The 12,925-nt window shown below is 40.4% G+C and overlaps 1 protein-coding gene across 1 annotated transcript in view; it reads right to left on the reverse strand.

The window, feature by feature from the left end:
- Positions 1-12,925, reverse strand: part of nalcn (sodium leak channel, non-selective) — a 63,681-nt gene that overhangs the window by 22,584 nt on the left and 28,172 nt on the right. The window contains exons 14-17 of the mRNA XM_063887041.1: positions 12,403-12,570; positions 8,600-8,791; positions 7,048-7,185; positions 6,488-6,562 (exon numbers count right to left, since the gene is read on the reverse strand). Coding sequence (XP_063743111.1) covers positions 6,488-6,562; positions 7,048-7,185; positions 8,600-8,791; positions 12,403-12,570 — 573 coding nt within the window. The remainder of the gene's footprint in view (positions 1-6,487; positions 6,563-7,047; positions 7,186-8,599; positions 8,792-12,402; positions 12,571-12,925) is intronic.

A 12,925-nucleotide genomic window follows, 5' to 3' on the forward strand; every position in this document is an offset into this window, starting at 1 on the left:
GGTGACACTGTATGTTCCTGTCACAGCAGTGGAACAGTGACTACTCATCCTAAACCTCATTTGTACCCAAAGCAAACATCCATCTTCCCTCTCCTTCTGTTCTGCTTTCTCTCCCTCCCCCTCCCCATGTGTTAATCTCTTCCTCCACCCTTATCGCTCACTCCATCTCCCTCCTCCCGTTTGATCTCTCACAGTCAATGCCAGATCATAGGATACTCTGTCCCACTGACAAATATGGAATGAGAGGATAGACGCATCGTAGCAGACAACCACACACTGTCTCTGCCATGCTCCTCTCCATGCTAGCTTTGACAGGCCTGACACACGGGGGGGCAGCAAACTAATGCAGCATCACACCCTCCATCTGTGGCCTGGGGAACACCACACAGTATTTCTCTAAGGATGTTCATCTGGTAGTGAGCCCTTGCTCACAATAATGCCTGTTAAACTGATAATATATTATGAATCTGAGAGGGTAGTCATCCATCATGCCAAAACTGATGCGCACATAGACCTCCATGGCACCCAACTACAAACAGTTGTCTTCTCCGGTCATAAATCTTTGAGCAACAACAAATCATTATTCAAGTGTTGCATGTGTGGTCTTTGCACTAGGTGGCAGTGTGGTAAAATGGTAAGACCTATGAAATACACCCAGCTACTTTATCAGTTCTGCAGCTTTTAACTGAGCCTCACACGGTCACATAATCTGGGGATCTAATATTTACAGCAACAATTATCCTTGAGTGTGTGCAGAGGAAATCCTTTCCCAAGGCCATATGGGTCTAAAATAACAAGGCCAGAGGCTACTGGGACGCACATGAATGGTCCAACGGATCTATGGCAACACCTTGACACATTTTAATGGGGTATGACCAGGGCCAGGAAATGATATGTATTTGTATGAGCATGTCCTCTTATCCTTTGATTTCATCTTTCCTTCCATAAAAGCCGCCAATAATAGAGCAGAAATTGGTGCTGTACTTAAAATAATTTATTGGGGATTTCAGACAGAAAAACAATGTCTTTTGTTTTACTGCTCAACATTCGACCAATGCTGATATCTGCAATAATCATCCAAGCTCTTAAAAATATTCGGAACAAATCTGCTCAAATCATCAGTGTTTTAATCAGGATTTAAAATCAATTCTGTCAGAACATAAAACTCACAAAGTCATTGCCTGAGTAAAATGCAGTACGTGACTCCAGGTATTTGTACCCAGGGTTCCTGCTCAAGATGTAGGTCATTTTGTTGTTGCTATTTTTTGTGTATTCTAATTCCATTCTAATTATATAAGTAGGTAAGTCAGTAAACAAAAATCAACTGAGCCAGTACAACTGTCCAATGAAGGCTGAGCACTGTCACAAATAGATCCTCTCCATTTTTCCTCACAGAGTCTAGTAGACTTAAAACATACACATATCAAAGGACAGTGAGTGAGAGGTCTCAGATCTCAATGTGCAAAGGATTCAAATGTCAGTTTGTCTTCAAACAGTTTGTCAACAGACTGTAGATGAAGGCAACGATCTTCGCTTTTTTCTGCCTAGCTATCTATTTTCTTATTTTGAGCATTTTCCCCAATGTGTTCCTCATGACTCATCCACCTGGCCCGAGGACCTGCTTGATTGCCAGGCATAACCACTTTAACACAAACAAAAATGCAAAAATGATTGTGTATGCAGAATAACACACACATAGATTTATCACCGCTGACAATTCATGCCCATAAAAAACCCAGGGATACACACAACCACATTATCATGATCATCACTGCCCTTAGGGGTAAACACCTCTTTCTATTTGGTTGATGTCTAGCGGCACAGGTTAAACGTCTTCCCCTCTCCCTGCCTTCCCCCTTGGTCTTATAGACATTGCTCTGTAGGCAGAAATGATTTGTGAGATGGAAATGGACCATCAGTCTCTTCCATCACAAAGCCCATCAAACTGTGACATGGCAGGTGAAGGAGGAGCAAAAATGGGCAGCAACAACGTTCATTAGTCAAGCTTGTTTTCCAAAATCACGTGCCGCTACGCTATTGGTCCCTTTTATGCTGGTAGACCAAGGGTAATTATAGGTGGCCAAAGCAAAGGAGAAGAAATAAATGTAGCAATGAACATAGCATTGTAATGAACCGCTTTACTTAAAAGGGTTTCATGACCAGTTTCTTAACACTCATGTGTGATGTGTGTGTTTGCATTGAGGAGGGCGGGGTCTTTACTTCCTGTCTTCACTTCTGATTTCCTCTGCTGTCTACCTTTCTCGTGTCGCAGGCTTCCTTTCATTAAAAAGCCTAGCAAACCTAATTTCACGCAATAAATGCATTATCCTAATCAACATTGATGAGTCGACCATGCACTGGTGCACACATGCATATATCTGTGAGTGTGTGTGTGTGTGTGTCTGTATGTGTGTGTTAGTGATTTTGCCATCAAGGAATTCCTATCTCTGCTTGCTCCCGGCTCATGAGTATGTTGGAATAAACTGGTTCTACACCACTGCATGCTACCACTTGCTAATTATTAATGACCACTCTTTACGTGTACAGTATGTATCCATGTAAGTGTGTATGCACATGCAGCTGTGTGTTTATGAGTGTGTGTGTGTGTGTGTGTATGTGTGTGTGTGTGTGTGTGTGTGTGTGTGTGTGTGTGTGTGTGTGTGTGTGTGTGTGTGTGTGTTTGGAAAGTCCTATTCTTGGGCTGTAGGCCTACATATTACTGCATGGGTTCAGAGCTGTTTCACTTGCCAACACACACTTGCCAGATATTAAAGCACAGCGAGCTAGCACTGATCTGCTTGATCGCAGTGTGGATACCCAGTAGCCTCAGTGCTTTTCCTGACGTTTCAAGCTTTGACTCTTAGATGAAAAAAACAAATCAAGACGAATGGCACGTCGAGGCTGACAGATGCGAGTCATTCCCCCGAAAAGTGGGGCCGCAATCATACATACAAACGATGACGGATGATGTTAGTTATATGCCTATTGTTGATGTCATTATCAAATAAGCAGACCTAGACAAACAGTACACACACACACACACACACACACACACACACACACACACACACACACACACACACACACACACACACACACACACACACACACACACACACACACACACACACACACACACACACACACACACACACACACACACACACACACACACACACGTTTGAGTGTGGGTTGGAGTTAATATGTTCGCCTTAACGTTACCAATTTTATGAAGTTTAAACTTTCATTTCCTGGCTTGAGTACAGCCTGAAACGACATATATAAATGATATGTCTGTCTCAGTTGCTACACTCTAACAGAGTTGTTAACAACATAGGCTCTATTTTCAGCTCTGACTCATAAGGCTATTCTGTTATAACAGCAGCCAAACAGACTTGTTGGCCTTTAAAATGTGTAGTTCTTTAAAAGTCAGGGATTTTTCTTTCAGTATCAATCCCTTGACACTTTTGTGATATACTCACAGGATTGTTTTGAACAGGATCCTGGTGTGGAGGGCAGCAGTCAAACTTTGGGCTAAATTACTGTTAAAGGGGACTATTATGCTCGTTTTCAGGTTCATATTTGTATGTTGTTCTCTTACTGCAACATTTTCACATTAGTAAAAGTTGTCATACTGCCTGTGCTGCAGCAGAGCCCAGTCTGCTCGGATTAGTTAGCTGGCCGGCTCTGTTGTGATCTGTCTACCGCTTAGAAATGTCCTGCTACTTAGTCACCTACAATGTGTTGGAGTCGCGAGCAAATAAAAGCGCGAGTCTTACATAGTGATGTCATTATGTCTCTGTGGGAGAGAAACTTTAGGATTTAAGCCTTCGGAGACCATTTACATGCACAAAAACCTATACAAACACACTACAGTAAAGGGAACCCCCAAAAAAGCATAAAAGGGCTCCTTTAATTAAAACAGGGAATGGTGTAAAAGTGAAAGCTAGTGCACCCTAGAGTCAAAGATCAGGAGAACGCCTAAGTTACTACTGTGAGTACATACATTAATCATCAGCTCGCACTCTCAGGTCAAACATGCAAAATCTACTGTCTGTGCTACTACTGTAGGCTGATGATGATTACTTTATATAAAGTGAGAAGGGACTTTGTAACAAAAGTAAAAACGGATGTCAGAAAGAACATGACATTGGCAGTGACTTACCGACATATATTGGATTCACTAGCATCATGCAAGTAATTGTGCTGTGCAGGTGGGCCTTGTCACTCAAAGCTTGGCTGCACAGTTTAATTTTATTGTGACACCCGCACACCAAACACACACATAAAAACACTGCTGGCACACCTGCAACCTCACACGTCTCCTACGCTGGAAGTGTTTCATGGGTAGAAGCAAAATACAATAGTGTATAAGGGGAGCTGACATGTTTGACTAGTTTTCCTACTGATATGTCTGACGCAGATGGAGCATGACGGAGAGAAGGATGTAAAGCATGATAAATTGTCACCAACTACCTACAGTAACATTTGCTCCACAGCAGCTACAATATAAACGTTCAGTATGAAGATGAATGTAACTGAGATAAGCTCCCTTTGCAAACCAATGCCAACAATGTTATCATAACTAGTGTAACTCTGTACATAATTTCTTGAACCGTAGCGTAGACTGCATAGCACTCCCCACTTTCTACTAAAAACGTACACACATCATCCCTAATTTCACTTCAAATAATGCCAGGAGAGAATGCTATGATAAGCATGAACTCGCTCTGTGAATAGGTTATTCGGCTTCAATTTGTTGTTTCATTCCTCCCAATTAAATGGAACACCGCAACTGTCTGTGTTCGACCAACTGTGAAGAAGAAAGAATTAAAAGTGTCTCGAGGGGGGGGACACCCATTTATGCGTTTGTGTGTCAAATTCACAAGGTAATGGTATAAGAAACACAATAGGACATACTATGTTCTGTATATGCTAATTTCTTTTCTTTTTTAAAGAGCTTGCCATGTTCACATTAAGGACAAATACCAAACATCCCGTTTAACGGAGTCATTCATCAAACAGCAGACAAAACTGATTCATCACATACGGAGTAATTTGTTTCTCATCCCTCACAGCCCACGTGTATATTTCATTATAAAAACGTAGTCCATGTCATTGGGCTTTTGCCAAATGTTTGCAGAAGCTTTCTCTTGTGGGAGGGCGATCACAATCTCTGGTCTATTTATAGTCAGTCTCCGTATCCGTGATTGAAGCACCTGTAAAATAGGCAATTTTACAGTCACTGCTCCTAATCACTCAGCTGTGGGTGGGAAATAACCTGCCCAGGCAGGCTGAGACCTGCCAGCCAGCTGTGAGTGCACGTCGGAGATCTGAGCGTGTGTGTGTGTGTGTGTGTGTGTGTGTGTAAGAACCATCCTGTGAGTGACCTTACCGATCGATAAATTAACAAAAGTAAAAGTATTGTATAGTTGACCAAGGACTTTAAAAATGGATCTGTCTATGTAACTATTAGAACAACTAAACAAGTTCCTTTTAAAAGTTAATCTGCAATTGCAATTGCTTTGTGTATTTCAGTGTGCAAAGAGCAAGCTTTTTCACTCAACAGGGGTTTACTTTATTGTAGTTAATTGTCCATTTAATCAAACCCTCTAGTGAAAAAAAAAATGACAGCACACCTTGTAAACTCTGTCATTCTTCCCAGGGTGGTCAAAGAAAGTGCTCTGCTTTAAAAAGAAAAGCAGTAGCAAACAACAAGGGGAAAAGGCAGGCAGCAGACCAAGCAGTTTGCACAAGATATGATGAGAGAAAATGTCCTTAGAATGTCTTTCATATGTCCTTCACTGTTATTCTTACTGGTAATAAGTCTACAAAAAAACAGGGTCAACTTTTTTAGTAAGCAAATAAAGAAAAATGGTGCGTCATTTAAATAAATCACTTAAATGCACCAACAGAAAGGACCAAAGTGGAATATTAATATTTTGTTCAACCAGACAGGGCAGCTGAGCCTGGCTATGCCTTTTCATTATTTTGGCTTTGCTCAAGAGATGATTGACAGTCATCTTCCTTCTCATGCATAAAGAAATAACTAACTGTCCAAGACTCCACTGAAAGCCTTCACACCGCTTGTGAATAATCATTTCTGACTTTCAATCCAGAAAAAAATGAGACACTTCTAGAAACCTTGTTTAATCCATCCAAGACTTTCCACCAAAGTGAGTTTCTGAGGTGAAAATTAGTCCTTGTAGGAGGAGAATCAGGTTTTATGTTATATCAGCGACACCTCATTTAAATAGGTGATAATAGTTAGCAAGGCTTGTGGGCTGGGTGAGCTGCTGAGTCACAGTATCGTCTGTGTGCCAACTCAGGGACAGAGGCTTATTATTTAGAAGCTACTTTACTTTATTTGGAATCTCAATACTGTTACGCAAGAACATGAACTGTAACTGGACCCAGATTCTTGGCACTGATAGATCTGAGCATAATCTTGTTTTTCTACGGACCTAATTCACATATTGCTTCTTACCTGTTTGAGCTTCTTCAAGTCTTCATCCAACTCCAGATTGTCCAAGATGACAGCCACAAAAAGACTCAGCAGAATCTAAAATGCAACAAGAGGAAATGAATGAGAACGTATGCCGAGTTTGAACACATTACACTATGTCAATGTCATTATCCCTGTTACCATGAATCTAGACTTTTTCAAAAATACAAAGCTAAGTTATTGCATGTTTTGCTTGCTCTGTTTTGGAAGACATCCCGCCTGTCTGGGGGAAGTGTGAGTCTTCCAGAGACATTCTGCATGCTCCCTATACAAGAAGGCCAAACACTGAAATGTCGGCACTTCTTCCGCCTCCAAGTCTGATTAACTGTGATTAGATGTACCACTTGAGGGAACACTGAAGGGGTGATGGCACTAATTGAAAGCATTAAGAAAACAATTAATGTATGCTTTTGCCAATTATTTTCAACAACTGGCTTCTATCGACTATAGAAATGGACCAACCAAAATGCTGAAAAACTAATTCAACAATCTCTTCAACTTGTTTGTCTTGTACATTTTAATACGCAAAATAAGTTTCTCACCAGGGTAGCAAACAGATGGTAGAGGATGAAGTAAATGGCCACTACCGGAGCCCACATATGACCTACAGCCACCAGAGTCTGGTCCATGACATCCACCCAGCCCTCTTGGGTTAGGATCTGGAACATGGACATGAATGCCTACAGTGGGTAGAGCACAGGAATAGCAACAAGTAAGAGAGGCAAAAGGAAAGAGGGCAACTAAGTAACAAGGAGAAACAATGAAACAATGAAGAAAGAGGAAGACATAGAGTCAGAGATGAAACTACAGAGAAACAGACAGATCTAACATTTGAAACACGCTTTTCACAGGAGAGCAAATATCACACAACTGATGCACATATCCCCCTTCTGACCATCCTTCTCTAGCTGGTGATTGTGATATTTTGAAATACAAGCCAGAAAATCAACAGAAGACAGCATCTTTTTTTTACTGTCTTGCTGCTTTCTCATCTACTTGGTAGAGGTCAGATTAAAGTGTAGGGAACAGCTAGCTGCAACACTGTGGCCCCTGGAGTCAAATGACATGGCTGCGCCTCCTCCTTAGCATCTCTCCTCCACACAGCGGCCGCAGCCACACCTCCCCCCCCCCCCCCCCTCGCCCGCTCCCTGCCACCCCGCCCCTTGCACCTGCTCCCACATCCCTGTCACTGCAGATAAAGATAAACCCAGCAACAGGTCTGCCCGTTGGAGAGACAGCCAAACATCATTAACTATGATGGGATGTGTGTCTGTGTGCATACTGTACATGTTGGTGTGTGAAGCACAAGCAATAACAAAAACGAGAGAAAGAAAATGAGAGCGAGGAGGGTAACATGGCATACAAGTGGCATCTGTTTACGAGCAACCCCTCATCTCCCGCTGTGCTGGGGATCAGCGGAATGTTGGAGAGGAGAAAAAAAAATCTGTAAGTTCGAAAGATGTGGCTAATGAGAGAGAAAGAAGCTCATGAGCACTTAGAAATCAAAGGATGTACCACATCTGTCGACCAACCATGCATCTCATCATCAACATCTGCAGCCCTCGACATCGCTTGTCTGAGGTGCCCCTCTAGACCTGCCCATAGGAATTTCTTAATGTGTTTGCAGTGCATTCCATTTTCTACCCGTGTGTCCTGATTTGATCTTCATTTCCGGTTTCCAAAAAGCAGATGGCACTTACTTTAATACAGCTGATATTGCTGGCTAAATAAAATAAGACCTTACAATCTCTAAATGCAGCATGTGTGGATATAAAAGGCAATACATTGGTATCTGATAACAATCATTTCCAGGAAGCCCCATTAGACAAAGAAAGTGGATTAAAAAGTGCCAGCATTGTTGTAGTCGTACATGCTCTGAAAACAGACAAGGTAATTATAGAAAAGAGTAAAGTCCATTGTGCATAACAATAGGTTGGAACAGTAATTATTTAGACTCCTGATGACAGATTTCCAGATATCTTTTCAGCAAATCAACCATTTGTAATAATATTGTGTGTATACTTTGATATACTTTAAATAGATCACCTGCACTAGTTTTTCTATCTACCCTAGTGAGTGCGAGTTGTGTCTTACCCTGGGGAAAGTGGTGAAACGGTCCAGCTCCTCCACAAAGCAAAACATCTGCAGGCTGATGGCCGACATGACGATGAGGAGGCTGGCTGTGAATACCACCAGGCTGCCCAGTTTTTTACCTGGACCAAATATCTTATACACAAAGTCCTCTAGGGCCGGGGAAATCTTAATCAAACGCACCACACGGAGCACCTGCGTGGAGGAAAAACATACATGTACACTGTTGAATTGTGTATTTTAAAGAAAGTTTAGAAAAAAGCATCAGAATTATAAAACAAAAACACAGTGGCACATTGATAACATATTGATTTTTAAAACACAAAGCATTGATCTTGACCCAGTGATGAAGGAGCAGTGATAGTGTGATCTGTCAACAGGCTTAATCCCTAAATTGGCTGCGGTGACAACAACGAGCCCCAAAAGGTAATGCATATTGGTCAGGCTTTGATCAGACATCCACCGAGTAGCTATCGATCGAGCTCAGAACTGATGCCTCTGGCCAGAGATTTGTCTTTAGAATGCAGCTCAAAGCCAAATAAATGGCTTTCTCCCGTTCCCGAGATACACAAGAAATAAGGAGACAAATGGAGGATAATAGTTTAAAAGGGAACCTTTAGAAAACAAATACAGTTATAATATTCACAGTGAAATAAGTTGGGATGGAAATAAAGTTGACCTTATTGTCCGGACAGACAATGATGACCACTATCCATTTACAACTGATGCTGGCATTATATAACAAGGTGGGATCACAGAGGATATAAGGCCATAACATTATAACTGGTTACTTGCTTATCTTTTTTTTTCTTCACAGCCTTCCTAACACGGTTTTGGAATAATCATCGGTTTAATATTTATCTGAAATGGGTTCGTTCAGTGTCCCCCAGTTAAAGTTGTTGGTGGTGGTAAGGTTTAGACAGTTCTTTAAATGTAGTTTTGTTAGATTGAGATGAGTCTGGAGATTTGGAAAAATATTAAACAAAGTCTAATATGCAAATATGTAACCAATATGATGCTTTGAAGGCAGAAGAAAAAGAATATTATGTTGGAAAATACAACATGTACTGTATGTATAAACAACGCCCACTTCCAGTCTTCTAACCAAATACAGATAGTTTTGTTAGTTCATATAAATACAGATAAGGAAGTCTCTAGTAATCTAGCATCTAGTTGCATATCTCTAATCGAATAAATAAATGTAACTGAGGAAAACACATTTCAGCAATACTAAAATGAACAATGAATACTCTTGAGTGAAATGACTTTGATGTGCAAAACTAATTACATTTACAAGGGATTATCCCACCTACAGTGCAGGCTCAGGGCCAGATCTGGAGATAGAAACAAAATAAGTAACAGAATATTATTTCACGGCTTCATTTAAAACCTTGTTTTTGCACAAAGAGCATTGTGTGTCTGCTACCAATGATTAACTATAAATGAAACTCAGTGAATAGCTCTCCAGCTGTGTTGCTGTGTGCGCTTCTGGCTCAAACCTCTTGCAAGACAAAGCTTAACGGAAAATTGAATTGCCTATTGTGTCTCATTGTTCACCGACACAGATAGTCCATCCAGAATGTAAAACATGTTGGCCAAATACCAACAACTAGAACCGGATCAGTGCATCCCTACTAGAAATGAGAACACTCGTTTGCATTTCTGCCTTTCTAAATAAATTCTGAACTGTTAAATTGTGCTGCTACTGAACTCATTGCAATTCCAACAGAAACAAAGTGTTGGGTTCCCATTGGTTCATTAAAAATGATTCTGCCAAAGTGGACTGTATGTGTGTGTGTGTGTATGTATGAGCTTTAGAGCATGTGACATTTGGTCAAGAATAGAAGACGACTGGTACGGCTAACCTTTAGCCTAATCATTTGTGAGCAAATGTCACCTGTTAAAACCTGGACCTACTTGGAAAGAATCACTATGAGAGTTAGAGAGAAATGTTCTCCAAAGAGAGGGGAGACAAGAAGCTATTCCAGTTGCTCTTTAAAAACTTCTCATTAGCCCAATGCAAACAACTGCTATGAGAGAGGACTCATTTTTTGCTACATATAAAGGATTGAATGACATTTCACTCCAAAAAGCTCATAATATCTGTGCATGACTTAAAGTAGTTGTTATTACTCTGAGCTTGTCCCTTGTGTTTGTTTGTACTTGAAAGCCTGTTGTGTTAATACTTCATAAAGATAAATAGCCATAATTATATCTATTACCAAAAATGAACTGGAAAACTTGTTTTTCCTTTTCCAACATTAAAATAAGTCTTAGAGCAGTGCAGTGGAGCTGAGCACTTTTAAGTGCAACTGTTAGATCTGCAGCACATCAAGATTTAATAAGTAAAATATTTAGAGTGTATGTAATGTAAACCACAGCACAGATCTGAAGTGTAATTTACAGAAAATAATTATATATTATTAATAATTAAATATTGGTTATAAAAGTGTTTTTCTTCCTCAATGATATGCATAGCTTATGAATGGAATACTGTTCTCTAACCAATGCTTGGATCGTAGAATAATGGAAAAACTTAAATGGACCATAATTGAGAAACACATAAAACTTTAAAGTCTGCATTACCATGAAAAAATAAGTAAGTCTAATTTAGGGGGGAAATAAAACAAGGTGTATTTTCCCCTGAAATGGATGGCCAAGCTAAAGCAAGTTGTTGCAGGTTAATTTTCCTCTTGTACTGACATTACTGCCTGGAAGAAAATGTAATTTAACACAAAAAACAGTAAGGCTTGTTTTGGTGCAGTAATATCCAGAACATAATTTACTCAAAGAACAATGTCAACACCAATTTTTTATGGAATACAGATTTACCTGTATACCAAAGTATACCAGATATACAGTGGATATTTGTTAGCTTGAGTGTATGCGTTGTGTAGAAGACAGCTGTTGAGTGAGTCAGACAGGACTGGGGCAGTTTGTGTGGTAAAGGCTTATTAAAGACCTACCAAGAAGCTCTTTCCCATCAGATCCTCCAAAGAGCTTTTCATCGACTGCATTACGCAACAGCAAGGTCACAGGGTTACTTGTGAGTTAAACGCTCTGGATAGATGATAATGCTACGTGGGTCATCATATGAAGAGTTGATGTTTCTGCTTTGATATTTGGAAAAACTGACAACTATTTACACTTTGGAGGATGTTACATTACACACAAATGTATAGGCAAACACAAAATGTATAGAAAGAATCCTGCCAAGCTTCACTTCTAGATTTTTTGAGAGGGCAAAGGCATCACACTTTATTTATTCTACCTACAGAATGATAAGGACTTTCCCATTTTATTAAAACACATATAATAATTTAGGTTTTCTCTTTTCAGACCTAGTTTAATGCTTTGACTCTTTTTACTTAATACATCCAATGGGCTCTAACAATGTCATCACTGGAAATGCTACACTTGCTCAGAAATCACTTAACTGAATCTCTGTGAGACACTTGTGGTGACAGTGCATTTAAAGCATTTTAAATGAAAAGAGGAATGATTCTAACACTGCAGAGGAATATGATCGATTTGTACTTATTAATGCATAGTCACAGGAAAGAGATGTCACTAAATGATTCACAGCTTCTGTTCTTCACTGAGATTTTATCTCGAGTGGTGATGATTCAGCTTCATATTTAGGATATATTGGGGTTTTATGAATATTTATACAGGCTGTGTGTGTGTGTGTGTGTGTGTGTGTGTGTGTGTGTGTGTGTGTGTGTGTGTGTGTGTGTGTGCGTGCGTGCGTGCGTGCGTGCGTGCGTGCGTGTGTGCGTGTGCGTGCGTGCGTGCGTGTTACATACCTGAAAGTAGGTGAACTGAGAGTGGTAGAGGTCAGGGTAGATGTGCAGTGTGGTGCCCACCACCAACAGAGATTCAAACTTGTGCAGGGAGGAGCTGATGTAGCCGGTGAAGCCCAGGCACCAGATTTTCAGAAGAGCTTCCAGGTCAAACAACACAGTAAAGGCAACCTGGGATGAAGGAAATAGCAATCAGGGTGAGCATTTACTCCCTTGCCACCAGATTGTAGGTTACATACTCCTTTATTGCAGAGTATAATACTCAGTGATGAACGCTGCTTGATTAGGATCTGAGTTTTCTAAATGTCAGAGACGAGCTGTGCATTTATTTATTCAGGTGCTACAAGGCATGGTCTAAATGGTGTTACTTACGTAGAAGGACTATATTTGGGTACATTTTCAATTGCTGCGCCTTTATACCGTTATACCGTCTTGCCAGCTATAGTTCCTTGTTACTTTGCAGATTCATATTTCAGAAACTATTTATAACATGTCTCGTTACAGATCAATATTTTAAAGAAGCTTA

Source organism: Eleginops maclovinus, chromosome 7 (assembly GCF_036324505.1).
Source record: "Eleginops maclovinus isolate JMC-PN-2008 ecotype Puerto Natales chromosome 7, JC_Emac_rtc_rv5, whole genome shotgun sequence".
NCBI classification, from domain to species: Eukaryota; Metazoa; Chordata; class Actinopteri; order Perciformes; family Eleginopidae; genus Eleginops; species Eleginops maclovinus.